Source organism: Microtus oregoni, unplaced genomic scaffold (genome assembly GCF_018167655.1).
Source record: "Microtus oregoni isolate MIOR12 unplaced genomic scaffold, Mior012 000001F_ref0000356, whole genome shotgun sequence".
Classification (NCBI taxonomy): domain Eukaryota; kingdom Metazoa; phylum Chordata; class Mammalia; order Rodentia; family Cricetidae; genus Microtus; species Microtus oregoni.
The window spans coordinates 42,323,848-42,346,783 of NW_024543060.1; the positions used below are offsets into that span (position 1 = coordinate 42,323,848).

At 33.3% G+C, this 22,936-nt stretch overlaps 1 protein-coding gene across 2 annotated transcripts in view; it reads right to left on the reverse strand.

Annotated features, from left to right (window-relative positions):
- The window catches only part of Slitrk6 (SLIT and NTRK like family member 6), a 72,641-nt gene extending 59,359 nt beyond the window's left edge, over positions 1 to 13,282 (reverse strand). The window contains exons 1-2 of one of the 2 annotated variants that reach the window (XR_005976119.1): positions 12,733 to 13,282; positions 7,141 to 10,412 (exon numbers count right to left, since the gene is read on the reverse strand). Coding sequence is in view for 1 of the 2 variants with exons in the window: in XM_041671577.1 (XP_041527511.1) it covers positions 7,869 to 10,388 (2,520 nt within the window). In the remaining variant the exon portion in view is untranslated. Of the gene's footprint in view, positions 1 to 6,693; positions 10,413 to 12,732 lie in introns of those variants that run through there. The other variant, XM_041671577.1, reaches the window with a different exon arrangement.
- Positions 13,283 to 22,936: the final 9,654 nt, after the last annotated feature.

The window sequence follows — 22,936 nt, forward strand, 5'->3', positions numbered from 1 at the left end:
ATAATAATAAAAATGAACACTGAATTTAGCAGACATGCATAAAAACTAAACAAGCCTTGGAAAAATGATTTATATGCCTGTATATATGCCTACCCTTGTACATGTGTGTATATCAAATGGGTATTAGAAAGGCTTCTCTGGTTGTAAGCTCTGAGAAATAGGCAAATTAAGAGAAATTTCTTCTACAGGTCTATTGGAATAACTCAAACCTCACTGACACCACCAAATCTTGTGGTTATCTTAAATAATAGACTCTCATTCCATGCAAGTGGGAATCCAAAATAGACTATAAGCATTTGGAATCTGTTCCTTAGAGGACAAAGTGTAGGCTTAATGTTTAATGGAATAAGTATGTTTGTTTTAATGTACCCGAGTGAGTCAAAGTTTATATTTACAAAGGAATCTGTACACAGATGTTTATACTGGCTTTATTCATAATTAAAACCAACAAGATTTTCTTTAGAGGCTGGAGAGATGGCTCAGTGGTTAAGAGCACTAACTACTCTTCCAGAGGTCCTGAGTTCAATTCGCAGCAACCACATGGTGGCTCATAGCCATCTATAATGAGACCTGGCGCCCCCTTCTGGCTTGCAGGCACACATGGAAGGAATGCTGTACACATAATAAATAAATAAATAAATAAATAAATAAGATTTTCTTTAGCTATGGAATAAATAACGAAGCATGATTCACCCAGATAATAGGATATCTTTCAATAATATAACGAAGCTATCATGTTATGAGATACAAGAAACATCACTGAATACTGATAAATTAAGGAAACCAATCCTGAAATGCCTTGTACTGTATGGTTCCAACTCAACGCTGCTATAGAAAGACAAACTAGTCAGACAGTAAAAGGTCAAAGGTTACTAATAACAAATAGGCAAACCCATAGGATTTTTAAGTAAGTGTAACTATGGTGAATAAAACCATATTTGTGAAAACATTGATCAAAATCCGGGTCATAGACAACACATTACTTATGTAAACTATGAATATCAGCTGAAAACAATTGTAATACACTAATTGGTTGCAATACCTGTCTCTTATGTGTGACTGTGGGAAAGGTTATTTTTGTATGACAGAAGGCTGCTGTGAGGATTGGCCAGTAGCCAGGCAGAAAGTATAGGCAGGGTGACCAGGCAGGAAATAGAGGCAGGGCAATGAGGATTCTGGGAAGAGAAAAGTTTCAGTCTGCAGTCGTCACAAAGAGGGGAAGCCAGACGGAGCAAACAAGGTGTTGCCTTGCTGAAAAAGGTACCAAGCCACATGGCTAACACAGATGAGAATTATGCGCTAATATAAGTTATAAGAGTTAAAAAGAAGCCTCAGATGCTAGGCCAATCAGTTTATAGTTAATGTAGACCTCTGTTTGATTTCTTTGGACTTAACGATTGCGGGAACCTGACAGGACAGAAACAGTCAACAGAAAGCTATATTATTTGATCAGTTTGCTATGAAGCCCCAAACCTTTTTGAAAATAATATCTACATAAATTGAAAAAAAAAACAATCATTCTATAAAGCATAAGTCTAGCATTTAAATGGTACACTTACTGACATAATGATATTTATGTATGTGTGTAAGAGTACTTGCTGGGCCAGTGTGGGGGTGAGCATGCATATATGGAGGCCAAAAATCCACATTCAAAGATTTTCTTCAATTTCCCTCCAACTTTATTTCCTGGAATGGTCTTTTGTTAAGCCTGAAGATCACTGATTTGACTAGGCTGGCTAATTGATTTGACTTTTGTGGATCTGCTTTATCAATACAATGCTACTTCCAGCTATTTTGTTGTTCTTTTGTTGGTTTCAGAGAACAAACACAGATTGTCATGCTTGCCTAGCAGGTAATTTATCCACAGATACAAGTCAATGACCATGGTCTTTACTCTAATTTATACAAATTATCATGGAGAGATGAAGAGCATAAATAGTGTAAATTGAAGTAAGAAGTTAAAATCCTCATGTACACTAAAATATTTAAATTGTATGCTGTTCATTTACATTGAATGTACATTTTATTTACATTTACATTTAAACTCAAAGCAATATCATAACATTTGCATGCATTGTAATTGGCTGTTAAAAAATTATTTTTAAAAATAATTTTTGAATTGGGTGGTGGTGATGCATGTATTTAATCCCAGCACTCTGGAGGCAGAGGCAGGCAGATCTCTAAGTTCTAGGCCAGCCTGGCCTACTAAAGCAAGTTCCAAGATGGGTTCCAAAGCTACAGGAAAAACACTGTTTTATAAAATCAAAAAAAATTGTTTTTTAACTATATATATATATATATATATATATATATATATATAGATTTATAACAATTTTAGAACTTGCAGAAAAGACTACACAATTGTTTCCTGTCTGCTGTAGTGAGATTTTCAATCAAAATGTAAATTTTTAAAAAAATCATTTTCTAAAATGTGATAATACAGAACTTTGAATGATGTAGAACTATGCAAGATTTGCTTAATATTTGTTAGATATCTGATTTTTTCTTTTAGTAAAGTGTTAAGTTTCAAAGTATACTAAACACATTAGCATTTTTGTGATTCCCAGTGACTCTTATGTACTCTCATAAATACCACATAAAGACCATAGGTTCTCTGGCATGAACCACTGCTCCAAGAATCAAAGAAAGAAAATCAGTCAACGACAGAAGTGAAACATGGCTCTTACTCTGCAGTTCTTTCTCTTTCTAGCTATACTGTCTAAGGTAGTGATTTTCAACTTGTGTTTCATAACACCTTTGGCATCAACTGTCAGATATCCTGTGTATCAAATATTTATATTACAATTCGTAACAGGGAAAAATTAAAGTTCTGAAGTAACAATGTAAATAATTTTATGGTTAGGGATCTCCAGAACATGAGGAACTGTATTAAAAAGTCACAGCATTAGGAAAGTTAAGAGCCATTGGTCGAAGTCAGCTTATTTACTCCTTTACAATTAAAAAGTTGCTATCATTGAAGAGCTCCAGATGCACACAGACTGTGCTGTGATTTATCATCTTTTGTTTGCTGTGCCATAAACCATAGTTTTTTTTTTTTTTTACAGTCTGAAGGGTAGAAACTACTCATATCTAAAAAGTAAATTTTAGTGAATGGAACCATTTAGCATTTCTACTATTCTGATTTCCCAAGGATTAGTAATGTGCTGCAGTTTAACGAGAACTGGCTTCTTTATGTTGCTATAGAAACTTATGATTGATATAAGATAACAAGGACTTCTGTGTGTTTCATTCCTCAGAACACCAAGAAGAATAAAAAATAATCAACATATGTAAGCACTAATGGTGATTTCCTTGAAGATAGTGAAGTCCATTACAATCAAATAAATTCAAGAACATGATCATTTTGTTGATTCTTTCTTAATGAAGTGAGATTTAGTTTCTCAGAGATTTTTACATAAGAAAATCATTTAAGTTTATCAATCTTTCAATAACAAAGTTTCTCTTGGTTAGAAAAACAAAAGAACAAAGAAGCTCTGCCCTGCTCATGCACACATTTAATCCCAGCACTCAGGAGGAAGAGGCAGGCAGATCTCTGTAAACCCAAGGTCAGCCTGGTACACAGGAGCTAGTTCCAGGACAGGCTCCAAAGCTACAGAGAAACCATGCCTCAAAAAACAAACAAAGAAAAAAGGAAACAAAACACTAAAGGAAATGAAGAGTAAAGTATTATGTGATGAGGTCTAGACTTCTGACTTTCCATGTTTTAAAATTTGCAACAAAAGTCCTCTATTTTAAACATGCCCAATTTTAAGTAATTTATGTCTAAATACAGCAGCATGTGCCTATAATTTGTTGTTTTGAATTGTTTCTTTCTTCACTCACTGATCTGCTGAGAGACATTTAGCAACAGGAGACTATTTGTCTATTTGATTACACTTTCAAAGAAGAGAAGATCACACCTGGCAATCTCTTCTGTTATAAACATAAAAGTATACAATTAACTTAAACACACACCTTCAATAAATAATACCATCCATAATGCTTAAAAATGTGATTTCCATAAATGATTATAATTTATGGAACAACATAAATTGAAATTATAATTATTATGATTCCAGGTAAACATTAGATTGTACTTTGTTTGAGTCATATTTTCAGATATGAACTCAGTAGAATATTTCAATATTTGAAAAATTAGAAAGAAAAATAGAATTTTGAATTCAGTATTTTTAATCATATGTTTATTCCTTGCTCATCAGATTACTTTTTTATTTGTCTCCCTGGTATAAGGCTTCTGGCTGAGGTAGAACCAGCAAGATCCAGATCTTTCCGTTTACATCAAAATCTTGTCATTTTGAACAAGAATTTAAGGGGCAAGAAAAAGAAAGAAGATCCTTCACACATTTTGAATAGTATTTGTAGAGACACAAACAATTTTCATGGAGAGATTGTTATCTCATGTTCATTTCATAAACAATCAAATGCTTGAAGAGCTCTTTGAAAATTCTGTAGATATTTTTTGCATGCAAAATAAAACATGATTAAAAAGCCAGTTAATTGTTAGTCTCCTCTTTCAAGGCGTTTTTGATTATTTCAAAATTATTTTGATTTTGTCAAAAGAAACTAGTTCAATTAGATTGTAAGTCTACTGAGACTATCAATACCATCTGTATATAGTTCCAAATACAGATTGTATAGCAATTTAATACATCTCACTGAGTATATATTTAATCAATTAAGATGCCACACATACATATATATTTGACCAAGTAGAGATCACATATATGTACTTCAATAAATAGATATCAATATATAGGTTTATAGCAAAGTCCTGTTTTATGCAGTGTTATAACCCATTACTCTAATGTGTCGTGTTAATGAAAAAGGGTTTATATATGTCACATTTTCAGTCCTGCTTCAAATCCCGAGCCTTTGGAATGAGTTGGCTGAGGCATAAAGGAATTTTAAGGCAGCTTAGATGACACTTCAGTTTGTTTAACGTGACATCAGTAAACGAGGCTTTCTCCCTCCAGAAGGTTGATTGCGAAAAAGCAACATCATTGATATAATTATTTCTTCTAAAGATTTTTAAATTTCCATCCCATGGTGGAGTTCAATGGAAATGTGCAAGACACTGTCTTAAATTTACAAGAAATAACATATTATTTACTGATTAATGTAACTTTTCATATAAATCTTATATATAACTTGCATGTAACAAATTATGATAATATTAAAAATATTGATGTTGGAATATTAAACTACTGTCAGTACATTACAGAAATTCAATTTCTGTACTTGACTCAAGATATATGGAGATAAAAAACAAAAATAGAATAATTTGATTGAAACAAGAAGTTAACCTTATATAAGTAAATGTTTTTAGGTGATCAATTTATATGGTAAAGATGAAAGTACTGAAATAAGAATTGTACTTCTGGGTGACTCTATTAGCTCCAAAGACCAAATCAATTTCTTGAAGAAATAATGCAGCAGTTTTTATTTATTTACTAGGAATAAGAATACTAAATCAAAGTAAAGTAATCAAAGAATTGGAAGATACTCACAGATCATAAAAACTCATTGAAGGTAATATCAATAATCAATATTTAGTAGAAAAATAAATCATAAATTAATAATCACTTATGAAAGAAATCTTTAATTACTTAAAACATTGTACTCTTTGGAAACTATGGTGATTGACATGTCCTTTAAGTTATATGCAGTTCTTTTTACTGTCTGTAATAATTGGGATATCTATAACTTGAGGCCTATACTTAAATGATTTCACAAAAAAATTTGGATCCTCTTGACTGTAGGTTAAAAAGTTAAGACTATTAACTTCAACAATGGAATACACACAGATGTAAAAATGTTACTCCACTGAAAAGAGAAGTGCATTCCTAAATGCTGTTTTTTTTTTCATGCATGTATATTCTTGCATGCATGGATCCGCTCCAAAGGTCCCTAAGGCGTGGAAACTTTTTAGATCTTGCTAATACATCTATGAATATGATTAGGATAAAAATATTGGCAGAAACTCAACTGAGTAGGAGAAATAAGATAACATATTTTCTAATCTAAATAAAACTTGATTTTTTTTCAATGTGTAGTGTATAAATCTCTCCTTCTAGAGATTATTGATTGCTATACTGAGTAAATTTTCTCCATAAATATAAAGTATTCTTTATTTACATGCATTTAACTAAAAATTTTTACATTATAAAAACAAAAGCATATGGATCTTTCCAATTTCAGGAAATTAATGAAGAGAAGTTGATTTAAAATGAAGATTTAAAGTATGAATTTTATTCATGTAAGAAATAATTTACAATTTAAATCTATTGAATGTGATTATGCTCAAGACTTAGATCTAGTCTTCAAACCTTTGGAAACAAGTCTTCCAGGATTGACATTAGGGAAAAAAATATGAGTAGTGAAAGATGAAACACCTGGTAGAACACTCAGACATTGCTTAGATTTATTGTTAAGTACATTAATAAAGTACTTCCTTATAAAAATGGTCTCTCTCTCCTCTCTCTCTCTCTCTCTCTCTGTGTGTGTGTGTGTGTGTGTGTGTGTGTGTCTGTGTGTGTTTGACGAAGTTCCTATGTGTACATGCAAACAGAATTAGTTTTTTTCCTCTTTGCAGAGAGTATCTTGAGGTGAAAATCATGACATGATTGAATCACAGCTAAGAGCAATTGATTGAAACACATTTGAAAATAGTTTTCATTAGTTTTATTGTAGTGATCAGTAATTTTAACTTTCTTAAAAGGCACCCAAGAATAATTATTTTTTTGTGAACCAAAAATATACAAAACTGTACAGAATAAATAGTTCATAGAAATCTAGTGATACCTTCCTGTAAAATAAAGCTACATCATCCCTCTTCCTGAGGCAACTCAAAACACTTACCTGTAGAAGTGCCTTTTCTACTAATCTATGGCATCTATCAGTGTATGTCAACAAAAATAAAATAATCTTTAATATTCATTTTATACATTTGAATTACTTGCCACAAAAGTCATATATCTATCATTGCCATCCAGTTGTACAAATGATTAACACTATGAAAGGAAGAGAATTCATTAAATGTTCTAATCATATATACAGTATAATCTCAGTAGCATTTGAAAAATTATCCGAAGAATAGAACGTTTAACACAAATGACATACCTTAGTTCACAGCAGCTTCACACCAAGAACATCCTCACAAAATGTGTAGAGAAAACTAACACGTTTGCTTATTTATCCCACATGAACTATTTGTCGTCTGTGTTTTCATTCAGAAATCTTGCAACTTGCATTTATTTATTCATCCTTTGTTGAAAACCATGAATCATTAATGGCCCACATAATTACAGATTTACATTTTGTATTTGCTATTGCCATTTGTAAATTTGAGTTACAGTTCCCTTTGTATTTATTGTGAGAAAATTTAGTGTGTTTTACAATGTGTATTTCTGACATGTATTGGTTATGTATACATCTCATTCATACTATATATATTTATATCTACAGTTATATTCTTAACTGATAAAATCCAATTTTATTCAGCCATGGATAAAGTATTCCAGAAAACTGAAGCTATTTAGATGGTCAACCCTTTAGGTGCTTAAGAGGAATTCTATGAAATACTTTTAAACATAGGGAGAAACACTACTATAATCCTTACATCAGTTATATGCAAGGACTTCGTTTGTTTGGAACAGGCAAAATTGTCTGAAGATCATGCCATGGCTTCCTCAATGATCCCTGAGTTTCACTTTCTTCTTTTTTATCTCCCACAGGATTCCTACTGTATTGAGTTCTGATGGATGACACTCATGTAAGGCACTTATTTCCAAGGTGTGGACTTTAAAATAGAATCACAGTATTTCTGCAAAAGCCCACAAAGAACCCATCTATGTTTGCTGCTCCAAGACTTCTAAATAGTCAGGTTCAGCATGCAAGTTAGCTTTAAGCTCAAAATATTCATTTTTAGTCTGCTCCACCAACACCTTCCTCGGCCGTGAGTACATCAATGTTTCCATTAATTTCAGTTCCTCATGGGCTCCAGGATAGTTGACTTCCACATCTGACTGGAGCTGCGCAATGTTTTTTCTTAGGTACTCAGTGATGCCCAGTTGCTGAAGTTCCCTTTCTTTCTCCAAAATGTTCCTATATAATGAACTTGCATCCTGAAAGGATAAAAAATCGGGTGAATGATCTGTAGTTTTGTATTTCATACTTGAACCTGTAAGTGGTGAATGATTTTCCCGTTCTAAGAGGCTCCTCTGAAGAGGTTTTGCATCAGTTCCTTCTTTATCATTCCTTTCTTCAACTTCTTCCAAATGCTTAGGACCAAAGGACGGACTTCTGTAGACATGGACCATGGGGCTCACCATATGCTGCTCATAGAGAGAGGCAGAGGGTCTTTCTGTCGTGTGGTGAGTTGTTTTATGACCATACATGCTGTAATGCAAGTGTACAGGACTGTTCTCTCTCACTTGCTCATCTCCTTTTTTCTTTTTATATCTTCTCCTACGGTGGAGGACAAGGACCACAATCCCCGCAGCACAGAATACAATAGTTAGGAACACAATCAAAAGTCCTAATATTAGAACTGACAGAGGGATAGCATCAGTGAGAGAACTTAAAATGGTACCAGCTGTATCTGTGTCTGTTGTGGGAGAAGTCACCATGATGTAGCTTGTCTGAGTTGGCAAGGAAGGGTTATTCACTAAACCAGGGCACAGAAGTTCACTGTTGAGGGCCTTTAGTTCCTTTTTGTCAAGATGCCCTGGGGACGTGCAGAGGATATCATCTGTCATGGTGTTTTTGCCAAGCTTGTGCAACCATTGTTGCAATCCAACTAGGTCACAGGAACAGTCCCAGGGGTTATCCTCAAGGTCAATCTGGACCAATGAATCAAGGTCATCTAAGATATTACTTACAGGTAAATGAGTGAATTGGTTTGTTTTAAGATTGACTCTAGTTAGAGGAACACCTAAAAAAATATGTGGTGGTAAAACTTGAAGGAGGTTGTTATTTAAATAAAGAACTTTCAGTTTAGGCATTGTGTTAAAGGTCCCTGGCAATATTTCCTTTACTGCATTATATTCAAGATACAAATACTCAAGGCTGTGAAGACCAAGGAACATGCCTTTATTCAGTTTGGTTAGATGATTACCGTTGAGATAGAGCTTCTGTAGTCTTGTTAGATTCATAAATGATCCTTCTTCAAGAACTTCAATACGATTGTTTCCCAAGTGAAGCATTTCCAAAGTGAAGTATTCCATCAGATCAGACTTCACTAAGGTATGAATAATATTGCCCGCAAGAATCAGCTTTCTAGGATTTTGTGGAGGAGGCTGTAGATCTGACAAGCTTTCAATATTGCGCTCTTGACAGTGGATTAGAAGTCCCGATGGAGAGAGGACTTTGCAGTTGCAAGGAATAGGACAGTATGGTATTGGAAGTTGAGTAGATGGCTTTGTCAGATAAGGTATCAAGCCTGGTGCTTTGGTAGGTTGTTTTAAAATAGATGTATTCTTGGATGATAGGCGGCTGTCACTTGAAGATGTTATGGCCAGCAAAGATCCCGATGGATCCTCATGTTCTTCATACACTGGTGGAGTAGGACACATCGATTCCTTTTTCAGGCGACTCAGTATGCTCCCTTTGAAAACTGGAGGACTGTTACACACAACATCACCAATTATGGACTGTGGAGGCATGTTTTCTAACCAGTTCTTTAGCTGCAATAATTCACAATTACAGGCCCACTTATTGTCCTCCAACTGGAGATCCAGTATCCGTCCAATATGTTCCAAAAAACCAACATAAGGCAATGTTTGCAACTGATTTCCACGAAGATCTAGATGGGTTAAAGGAACAAATCGAAATATGTTTGGAGGAAGACTCTCAATAGCATTATCATTTAAAATTAACACTTTCAGCCTATTGAGCTTGCTGAAGGCACTTGGTTCAATAATTGTAATAAAATTATTATCAGCCTGCAAGAATTCCAGGTTTTCCAAACCATGGAAAGTGTCCTCTTTAAGAATTTCCAGAGAATTGTGATTGATATGAAGTTGCTTAAGAAGTCCAAGGCCGTTAAATGCACCAGCCTCAATATCTGCAATGTTGTTAAATCCAAGGTGTATTGAGAGAGCTTTGGCAAGCCCAGAAAAGGCATTGGTGTGAAGCACTGTCAAGCCATTATTTAATAAGCTTAACTGGAAAGGTCGTGATGGTGGCACACTTATTTGGGATAATTTATTGATGCCCTTTTCTTCACAATTTATCAGCATTATGCCATCTTTTTCTTCACAGTTGCAAAGAGTGTCACAAGAACCTCTGACAGGGGGCATCGGTGATTGGGACTGTAAAGATAGACAGGCAAGGAGAGCTGGGTAAAGGAGATGAAGCCACAGCTGCATGATGTCCTATGCTTGGATCTGACTCTGCAAAAAAAAAAAATGCAATGACAAGGGATTTTAATGGGAAAAAATCAAGGAAATGTGTCTGACAGGTTTTTGTATACAAAGAAAATACCTCTGAAACTATGAATAGCTTGCTAGCTGGCTGCATGTACGTATTCTTTTAGTATTTAGTTAAATATTTAATTTAGACAAGGCTGTTTAGTTAACTTTAACTTGTACATTGTTCAAGATTTAGGTCAGTTAAAGTTTATAATAATATATCAGCACATGTGACCACAGTTGCTAAAGACTTGGCTTTTTATAAATAAGAGAAATGCTTCCTGGTTAACTAGACACTCCATGATGTCCGAAATTGAATATGTGGATATACATTGTCTTATTTTTCCGTGCTACAAATTCCCTTCAGCTCCATAAAAACATAGCAAATACACACACACACACACACACACACACACACACACAAGTTAAAATCATGTCGAACTCTGGGGATAAAGAAATGATGCAAAGTAGGTATGTAAGTGTATGTATATTTGTATGTACATGTGTGTTTATAGGAAACCAAAACTTAATGATTTATGTACAAATGTATCTCTGTTTTAACTTGTTCTGGTTTTTACAGAATATATTCATACTATCAATAATTTATTTTAAAAGATAAGAAAGATATGTCTTTTACTACATAATAAAGCTTAGCAGGAAAACAATTACTCAGTTTTGACTATTCTTTCTAGGGTAGTTTGTACAAGCTTCTGAATATCAAATGTATATGCTTAAGAATACCCACATTTTGAAAAAGTCACACATGTAATTTTGGATTTCTAGATGTGAAATATGTCCAGCTCCTTTTTAATTTCAGCATTAATGAAGTAAAACTTAACTAAATAAAAAGAAAACAATCTTTAACATTCATTTCAATATACTGTAAAAATAAAACCATGCCTCATGTAAAAGTCTAGCCAATGACTTGCAAAGGACACACTAAGCAGGCTGCAGGACATTGAATGCCATCACAAAATTAAGCTTTCAATAGGGCATGCATTTCAAACAATGAGCTCTAAAATAAAATGAACTCTTTAAAAATGTATGCCTAAATTGTATCAAAATGATAGCTTAGGAATACAGCCATGTTTCTAAATGCCCACAAAACTGCAAGTGTAGATGTCAATCAGTAATACTCAGAAAGACTCATGTTAAAATGACTGCAGTGGCAGACACATATAACTCTAAATACATAGAAACTTTTCCTTTCCTTAAATATTTAACTACAAGTAGATAAATGAAATAGAAAAACAAGCACCATATCTCACAACTATTGAGGGCTACAAATAAATGCTTTCAGTTTTGTAGATAAAATATAAATACTAACTTTGATTAGAATGAATGTACAATCAAATAAAATATCCCACAATTTGTCAATAAGATTAAAAGTAATCCTTGCTCCATGAAAATATATTGTTTCCTTGGAAACATACAGTCCAAAGTTTCAGGAAGGCAAATGACAACGGAAGGAACAAAGCGATAGAAAGCCTTTGCGTGTCAAGACAAAGTTAGGAGGTTTTACATTTCCACAGGGAGACAGACTGATTTAAAGCCATTCTGAGAGCTCTGCTCAGAACTAAGAAGCTTGTGTTGGAGCCCTCAGCTTGTGCCTTGGCTCACGAAAGTCTAAGCAATTCATAAATTACTAACAAGGGGTTTGATTTATTTCATCAATTGCAGCATCCTGAGAACACAGTAAATATTTTCCAGATGGCAAAGGTTTATTTTTATCTTATAAGCAACTTACGCTATCCAAAAAGTGCATGGAAAAATTTGTAATCTTTTCAGGAATACACAAGGCTTTCAAGAATCAATCTCTATTTCACATATCTAACACAATCTTACAATAGTCACGACTGCATTTGCAAATTATCAAGGAATGCACATTTGCCTGACAGAACCTTATCAAAGTATTATATGAAGTTCAAAGAATCGTCTAGTATTGGGCCCAGACTTGAAAGTCAACCAGAACATTTAATGTTTCTGCAGGAAGCACATACTTTTTTAGTTTATTATCACAAACCACATGTTTTAAAGGAAATAATAGTATATTATGATCCGCTTGTTCCTACGCAGCTGTTGAACTAAATGCCGGTTGCTGAAGAGAACAGGCATCTGCTACAGTGTTAGCTTGGCCAGTAAACAAAAATGAAACCGAGTAAGTATCCTTTAAGGAAAAGATGAGAGAGAGAGAGAGAGAGAGAGAGAGAGAGAGAGAGAGAGAGAGAGAGAGAGAGAGATTCACTGGTTTCATGATAATGCAAACATCGATATAAGAAAAGGCTGGAAGCATTTCTCTTACCTGTAAAGCAGACACTTCCTGGCACTATCAAAATGCACAGCTGGAAGAGGTGTCCAGAGTCAATCAGTTTCTTTATTTAAAAACAAATCACCGACTTCAGTGCGCTTACTCCTCAAATATCACTTTTCATCAAGTCCCGGAGGTTCAGAAAGTTAAAACATCTGGCCAAAGACAAAACAGTGAGCACTTATTTTCAGTGAAAGTATTGCAGGCAGAGCGCAGACTGGAGCATCCTGAAGCCTTAGTCCTTTTCCTCCCAATTAATATTCACGGCATACTTCGCAGCAAAGCTGACTTTGCTTTGCATATAGTTAACCATTGACAAGCTGCTGATCACAGTAAACAAACAAGATGTTTTGCGGAGCTGGGGGTGCTCACTCTTGTTTTCTTGGGCTGTAGATCCAGACTGCTGCAATGCCCTCCTTCTTCTCTTTCGAGTCTTTCTAGTTAGCTCAGTTTCTTATTAGTCAGATTGCCAAAGACTGGGAGGTAGGCGTAAATAAAGAGACTTCTTGGCTTTTGACTCAGCCTTTAAGCCCTTCCCCATCAGAAGTGCTTTAATCTGCCAGTGTCATATAACACAGGAGACAGCTCCACCTTGGGACTGTTCAACTCCTCCTATTTCTGCCAGCGGCCCTCGTACTGCTTTGCAAGGAATACAGAGCAAATGAATTTTGATGCAAATAATCACATGTGGCTTTAAATGCTTAATAATGTGTTCTGTTATAAAAGAAAGCTGAATAACACAGTGTTAGAATGTTTCCTTGCCACCAGTGTGCTGCGCGCGCGCGCGTGCACACACACACACACACACACACACACACACACACGACACAAATGTACACTGAAATGACAAGCAGGCTGCCTGCAGAATTGTTACTTCCTCTCATTTAAAGACTCTTGTTTGGAGTTGAAATTGGCCACAAATTAAATTTTAAAATGCTAACAAAAACTGCTTCACTGAAGAACATTTTTGTTTTTCATTCATTCTTTAAAAAAGAAATCAAAAGCCTTATGTGTGAGTCTATCATTCAGGCTTCATTATTTATTCCTCTAGAGGTGATGATTTATAATGAAATTAAACTATGTGTTATTGCTGCATCTCTTTCTTTTTTCAGATCTTTGTTTATAATTAAAAGGCAATTATTTTTAAAAGGTATTTAAACAAGTAAGATTATTGACATTGGTTTTTAAGAGGAATGTCATATCAGAAAATATGAAATTATATCTAATAAATCAAAGTGAAATAAGTTACATATGTTTTCTTTTTTCTCTTAAATTTTATCTGGAGGCAGGAGGCTGGCACTGCAAGGATAGAGAACAGATTCACAGGGCAGGAAATGAATGGAATCAAGATGAATGATGTGAAAGACACAAATAATAAATAAAAAGATTTTTTTTAAGAAGTAAGAGAGTTGAGAATCTTCAACCATCTGCTGAAGACAGAGTTTCCTCGATGTATTGTTTTAGTGCTGGAAGAAGAACCCCTAGAGAAAGACAAGTCTGTGCTCAGAATTCATCATGGCAAATGGAGGTGTGTGCTGTACACCCTGACACATTTACCCAGCAGCAGCCACGTGTGAACATAGACCTGTTTTTCAGTAGCAGGCGTACTCTATCTTGAATTATTTGGCTATATATTATCATTTTAGTTCAAGAATTTCTCTTTAATTAACAAGAGGAATGAAGAGAGTTAAGATGCTTTAGGTTGAGAGTATCACTCAGTGTCAAAATGCTTTCCAATCATTCCTAAAGGACTTTTGTTTATTCCCAGCCCTGAAAGAAATTTCGCTTGTTCTGTAACATCCAACTGAAAGAAGACTTGTTTCCAGTCTGATCTTAGGTTTAGCAAAACATAAACCTTAGAGCACCATGGTCCTTGGAAACTTCCTGTTCCTAGTCTTCATTCACTGCAGTAATCAGCTCTTCCATTTGAGAGACACAGAAAAACCAAAGTCAATGAAAGGAGCATATTAACAATTGCTACAAATAATGGTTCCTTTAACATGTTTTCCTATCTTTCCCAGTTTATGGTACTATAATTGATATAAAAAAATTGATCAGCAATCAGCATAATAAGTTTCCTTACCCTTCTCATTTAAAGCACACACAAATAAATTCCAAGATGGGATATGTTCAAAATTAATGTGAGATATACACACACACACATGCATCTATAATATCTCTTCACACACACACACGCACACACACACACACACACACACATATGGTTACATTTTAATTTTCTGTGTAGCAATACCTTTGATATTTAGAGTATGCAATTCTAATAGATAAACGTGTAATTATTTTATTTAAATGGAGAATATTATACAACTAGAAGAAATAAATCTATTTTTGTTGGTCTCTTTAGAAGTGTGTGGAGTCAGCTTTATAGTTATGCATTAAAATTTATGTTGAAGCCCGGTGGTGTTCCTGCATTCCTTAGCCCAGCACTTGGGAAGTAGAGGCAGGCAGATCTCTGTGAGTTTGAGTCGATCCTGGTCTACATAGGGAGTTCCAGAACAGCCAGGACTGTTGCACAGAGAAACCTTGTCTCAAAAAAAAAAAATGTTGAATAGTTGCACATATTCCACATCTCATGGAGGAGACAGAAGTCATCTTAATTGCAAAACACAAAGTTTAGATGGGAGATAATTTAGTAAAATTTGGGAATATGAATGCATATCCGTGGGATATGTAGAATATGTGGGATAGGCCGAGACAAAGCATGGAAAAGAAGAAAGAAAGAAAAAAATAAAACAAGGCCAGGGTTGTGTAGCTCAGGTGGTATTTTCCAACATTTCTGACACCCTTCCTGGATCCCCAATGTTGCATAAGGTTCTTGATCATGGAATAATATAGATAAGAATTCCAGGGGCAAATTTGTGGGGGAATGATTGATATAGAAAGGGTCTGCCCATATTGTATTATTCAATAAACAGTCCTGAACTGTGTCAGTGAAGGAAGCTAAATGAGAAGAGGCAGCAACAGCAGCATTGATAAATCTGCTTTTCCCCACTCTTGACTGTGGATGTATTGGAAGGCTCCTGCCTTTATGTTCCTGAAGTGATAGATTGCAAAATGAAATTTTAAGTGAAGTGCAACCTTTTCCAGCTAAGCCGCTTTGGGTGAAAGTGCTTTATGACACCATCAGAAGAGATATTGCAGTATTTCATGTGGGATGACATGTGAGATGTTAGAGGTGGGGCACCCTGCTGGTTAGTTTATGTCAACTAGCCATGAGCAAGTGTCATTTATGAAGTGGGAAACTCAGCGGACAAATCTCTCACAGATTGGCCAACAGAAAAGACTGTGGCTCAGTTTTTAATTTGGTAATTGATGAGGAAAAGCACAGCCCATTGTAGGTGTTGCCACCATTGGGTGGATGTCTCTAGGTTGTATAAGACAGCAGCCTGAGCAAGCCATGAGCAGCAAATCAGTGAGATCATACTCGCAGCACACCTTCCAGCCACTAGATTTCTGTCTTGAGTTTCTGCCCTGACTGGTATGGATGCGGAACTCTAAGCTGAAATAAACCCTTTGCACTTCAAGTTGCTTTTAGTCATGGTGATATACCATATACTTAGAGAGCTAGCTAGGAGAGACAATACAATCATATATTCTAGGATATTGTTAGCTACATAGTGAGTTCAAGGCCAGCCTGGACTGGGATGAGCCTCTAAACAGAATATCTCAAAAATTAAAATAGTTTTTTTTTCTTTATCACTGAACTAATTCTACTTCAATTCTACAAGCGCTTTCCTTGTGCACTGATTTTCCAAGACACAAGTGTGCAAATGAAGACTGTGGTAAGACAGCTAATTCTGGAATCTGAACTATGGCAGAGACAGGCATCTAGACCTTGTTTGATACAACATGGGGTACAATTAAATACTGTTGATGGAAAGAAAACTCTTGCTGATACTTTGGGAAATAAGAAGCTTGTAAATATTCAGTAAATGTTTTGTCATTGGAGCAAATGTTTAAATATAGACCCTTAAATAAATATAATCTGAAAGTACTGATGAAGGAAATATTCACTCTAAATATTTAAAATATCTATTACCTTGCTTTCTACACTCATAGCTTATATAAATTTATAATAATGCCAAGAAAATAAAATATGAATAAGTGTAAATTGAAGAGTACATGGATGTCTTTTGCATTGCTTTATTTTGACAATTTTATCCTTCTTTATATGAGGAGGTATTGCAGTTGATGGCTGCTGAGCCTAGAGAATCATTACCTTATTATTATTAGTGTTTGAATATAGATGATAATAAGAGGATGATGTCCTGGCATTACTCTATCCCTTTCTCCTTTTCATGAGTTCATTGGATAAAATAGGGGTCCATATGGTTGCAAAAAATTATCATTACCTGCTAAACTATCTTATTGATCTGCTAATGCAACAATTTTATGAACATTAATAAATAAATATATATCACTTTTTATATATACCTCTGTATATGATTTAATATGTTTTTATTTTGTTAAAAAATTAAATGACCTTTAATAAATAAGAAACATTTTCTAATAACTCAGAATTCTAATATCAACTTAAACATTTATTTTTATTGTTTTGTTTTCCATTGTATAAATCTATTTACTTCAATATATATCTTTGAATAAGAAGGAGTAAAGTTTTTCTGAGGTGCAAATTTTGAAATTTTGACATAAGTAACATAAAAATATATAAATAAAGCAATACTCTTGCTTGGAGATAGGGGAATAGTTTTCTCTGAGATTGTAGTTCTTGATAAATTAATTATATTCTAGTGAAGATTCCAAAAATATTTGATATTTGGGATGCCCAAATTGGTTTTAATGTCTTAAAAAGAACCAGATTTAGGTGGGTAGAAAAATAAAGAGCTGAGAATGATTTGGGTAGAATCATTGGTGGGTTGAAAATGATAATAAATTATATGTAATTCTCAAAGAACTAATAAAAATTTATAAGAAAATTGCTTTTAATAATCACATGTCTGTGTTTCAAAATACATGCTCAATCACATTTTCAAATATTAAAATTATAATTTTCATTCATATTTCAGTAGAAGAGAAGGGCATCAAATTTTACAAGCCTCCTTTTTGGCAATATGCTTGGAAAGCGAGTATATTATTAATGTCCTAATTGTAATAAAATGTACATTTTAATTAATATAGCATAATTTTTAGCTAGAGAGAAACATATTTTCCAATCCACCTGCATCTTCATAAATGAGAGTCACATGTACATGTGTTCAACTTGTGTAATAACTTTGGCATGTCTGGGTATATTTGAGGAAATGTATGAGAAAAATTAAATTGTCCCATTTTAAATAAGTGAGTGTTTAAGAAAGTTGTTTGGCATTGGAACTTCATCCAAACTCATTAATTTTTAATTGAATCTTAGATTTCATTCACACATTGTATGATCTGACTGCAAATATGTAAAACTAAGCATAACACAAGTGGTTTATCCTAAGAGGAACTTAACAGTCAAACACCATGTTGTTAATTTGAAGTCTGTTGACATGACTTACACCACTGTTTAACCCAGAGGAATCTAAAACAGAGTAATACAAAGCAAAACTAGGAACAAGGGAATCAGTTGTTTCAAAGGAACTATTTTAGGGATTTCATAACACCCTCTTCTAAGTAAAGATGATTCAACAAAAACTACTGAATATTTTCAGATAGAAATTGAGCAATGTTCAGAAATCCCAGTGTGTTGAAACAATGCCAGTGTGAGGTATTTTCTTTACAATGAAAAATTTTGAGATAGGACCTATATATCCTTTTCAGTTTTTCTCTTGCACACTGCTATAGAGTTTGTTACTCACGTGAAACAAATAATTTCTGTACCATTTACATATATTGTGAAAGGTTGCACTACTTACTAGTAATTCCTAAATGAATTCAGCATGATTTGTTTTTGTTTGTACATCAAGTAATTCTAAAACAAATAATTAAAAATTAAAAATAAATTGATTTTTATATATTTCCAAAAGTTATTTTATGATCACTTGCAAAGGTTATAAAATCAAATTAATTTATATTTAAACAATTAAATGGAACTGTTGTTGACTCAAGGGGAGCGGAATGTTAGACGACTGTGAAACACACTACCTCCTTGAGATTAGGAGATTCTAATTTGCTGGGTTTTTTTTCCTGTTGTATATAGCAACTAACCATCATTTCCTCTGTTTACAGATGAGTCACAGATATATAAATAATTATAATTAATAAAACATGATTGAATATTTTCTCCAAAAGACAGCTGCTCTTACATCTATTTATTTCTTTTCACTAAAACCTCAAAACCCTTAATAATTGATATAAGTAATAGATGAAAAAATTGTTTTGCTTTTCTTTGGGATCACATTATTTGGGATTTTCTCCACATGGTGGGAGGATGACACAGTCAATGTTGTAGCTGATGTGCACGGATACTCAAGAAGATGCTCCCTACTCAGGACACTCAGTCAGCATATTTACTGAGAGATTCTATTTGCAGATACCAAGTGAGAAATATCTAAAATAATAATGCTACTTGATATAAACAGTAATTTAAGGTTAGTTGATATGAACATGTAATTATTAGCTTTTAAATTAATTTGCATAGCAAGAAATTGCTACAAAAGATTGAAGTGCTACAAAGAAACAAAATACCTGGCAAAGTACAGTCTCTGGAGCAATAGAAGTGGCTGCTCTTTAGGTTGAAATATTTGGCCTGGATTATAGAGAAACTAGGTAAAAAGGCATCTTCTGAATGATTACTGCTACCATTGGAGAATTTTTATGTCTTAAAGAGAGAAGAAATCAATGTTGAGAAATTTTATTTAAGAATGACGAGACTTTTAGGGAAGAGTAATTTTGTTGAAAACATCAAAATAAAATAAGATATATTTTAATATATCTTATTGTATTTAATTTTTTGTCAGTTTTATATATGAGCAAAATATTTACATCATTTGACCCCTTTCTCTCCACCCTCCAAATTCTCTTATATTTTCCCACTCCAACTCAAGTTTATGAACTTTTCTTAACTACTAATGACACATATTTGTAATTATATGTGTATATATACAAAATTTGTTAGTGACCAAACAAAGCCATCAGTTCATGTGTGAATGGAGGAAATCTCATGAGGGCCCACACTAGAGGAAGTACTTCAGATATTTAATGTCCATTGAGCAAGGGCGATTTTTGTCTTTTCCAGTGAGAACCCTGATAGGTTGTTCAATACCAAGTAGTCATCTATAAGCACAGTCATGTATAAGTATATAAGATTTTTTTGAAGTGCTTCAGCACAAATGATTAATTTTTGATTCATAAATTAATCTATAAAAGTGAAAAGCATTCTTTTAGAATTGACCTACAATCATCTCTCAGTATGCATTTTATAATTTACTTGGGAGCATATATGAAAACTCTAGGCTGTGAAGACCTATATGGACAATTTTAATAAAATGTAACTTTACAGTCTTTGGACTTAGCATCTTCACCTTACCTATAATTTCAGATGTTTTCCCTAAAAAAAATTGAACTTTTTTTAAGATATACATCAAAAATACTTAAATACCGTATAGTAGTATTGTGAATGTGGTTCATCAGAAGAATTATGAAATATTTTCTATAGTCTTCATGTATTTGTAGACTAAATTATGACATGCAATGAATAAAAATTTAATAATGATATAATTTGAATAGAAATTTAGATAATGATTATCAAATTATTAAATTAAATTTTAATTTTTAATGAAAAAATCTTTGATTTTAAGGAGTAGAGAGGGAAACTTAATTTGTAATAATCTTTAAAACTAAACACCTCATAAACTTTGTATTATATCATATCATATCAGATTTTTCCTCATCACTAACATAAAGATTATCTACATAGAATCTTCATTGAAATTACCAATTCAATGAAAATAATTCAATATGTTTTTTTTCATTTCTAAACAATGTAAAGTTTAAAGTCTTTGTCCTAAATGATGTAGTAAGTATACAATTTGAAAACTGCAGTTTTGATGAATAATAATTATCAGAAACATATCTTACATATGGCTCATCACTTTCTCTGTAGCTCCAACTTAACGGACTGTAAGGAACACTGATATTTCAAATACCATAGGCTTAAACATACATCTGCAGCACAGACTCCCACCTTGACAAAGAAATCCATTCAAAGCAGCACTTACCTGCTCTTCCCATCTTCATGTGCAGCCACGTACCCATAATATGTAACCTTTGAGATCATTAGAAATCACTCTCATATCCCTTGATATTTAAAGAGTAGAGAACATGAAAAAAACAATTTGTAATCTAAAGGCAATATTCAAAATATTTATATTGTTCCTAAAAATTAAGATTATTCTTCAGCCGCCTTGATTCAAAACATTTTTACTCTTTTACTGCCCTCTGGTGGAACTTAAAAATATCCTACAGAAAACACTACAACTGTAAGTTTTTCTGTTTAAATGGGTCTTGCAGGGAACTTTATTGCTAATAGAACATTATTCTTCTTGAGTACTAGAAGTACATTAAAAAATTCAGTGGGTTGTGAAAAAAGTAGTACAAGAAGCAATTTTAGGAACCACTGGAAATTTGCTATTTCATAACCCATAATCTTTTAAATATTGATTATAAACATTCCTCATATAAAGTTAAATGCAAGCTGTAATAATTAATTTGAATTAATAGATGACAATAAATTTATTGTTCTTGTATATTTAATTGGTAATAAGGAATTTTTATTATTCTATAAGACTTGTATGCACTATTGAGCACATCATATATGTAGAACCATTGTTCTTGCCATACATAAAAACACAATGTTAGAATAAATTATGAAACAACTAATTAAAAGTGAGAAAGTTAATGAATAGAAGATACAGTTACCTCTCCAACACCAAGACTCTTTAGAGAGCCTACATTTTTCTTTCTCATTTTGTTCTGATTAGAATTTGTTCAATTATAGAAGACACTGCTATTTACAAGTATTTTAAAGGATGAATAAATGCACATGAAAATTACTTTTTGTACTTGTTTAAAAGATTGAATTGTTTTTCTAATATTTAATATAAATAAATATTACCTTAAAATTGACTTAAGTATCCACTGATAACAACTGAGAATAAATCATCTCAATCATATATAAGCTGTGAATTAATCACATTGATGTGCATACATACTTTCATATGATTGATAGTTAATATACTTTTACATTGAACCTAAAGACCATTTAACTCATTAGGTTAAGGTATGCATTTAAGAGGTAATTTCCTTGTCTTTGTTCACTGTTCTGACCATTTATAACTCACTTATTATCCTAACCTTCAATCAATGAGTATGAAGCTATGAGAATATCTGCCACTAATCTTAATTCAGGTTTTGAAGACACTGCTCTTCCTGCTGGGTGCTACCAAAGGAGTACCTCATGAATCACTATGTATTTTATTTCTTCCTTGTTTATAATCAAGTAAATATATTGGCCAAATTTTTGATAATTAAGTTTTAATTAAAATAAGGTGATTGATTATAAAATTATTAGAAAATACATTGATAATTTGAACTACATTTCACTAATAGACTGGCCCAGCGATGCCAACTAAAGGCTATTCTGGAATAAGTTATGATGGTTAGATACTGTTCTTCAAATGTCAGTAGTACAAGCTGTTTGCATTCACTGGTACTCTTGGCATCTAAAGACTGTTCTATATAGTAACTTTAGGAAGTGAACTAAATAGCCTTTGGCCATAGTAAAATTCCTTGTGCAAGTGTGTCAGACTCCAGAATTAAAGAAAAATTGGCCATAAATATTCAGCTTTGTTCATTATTTTAGTTTGGTATATTTAAATATAAACAGAACAGAAAATTATTTGTAATTGAAAAATGACCCTAACCTGTGGGAGATTGATTGTTCAACATTCTAAAAATCTGGGTTCAAATCCCCAGTACCTTAAAAAAGGAATCTTTCAACCATCCAATTAAAAATAAATATTATTCTGTAGTGTTTTTGTTCTGTTGTCAGCCTTAGTGTACTTTACGGGTGGTCAGTCCTTAGTAATCCCTGTTCTTGTGCGTGTTGGATTAATTCCATTGGGAGAGAAAAATCTCAAAAAATTCTTGTATAGACTCTGTTATGTGGTTATTATTGTTACTTGTCAGTTTATAATGAAAAGGAGTAAACTGAATAAATAAAATTATAAAATTAATA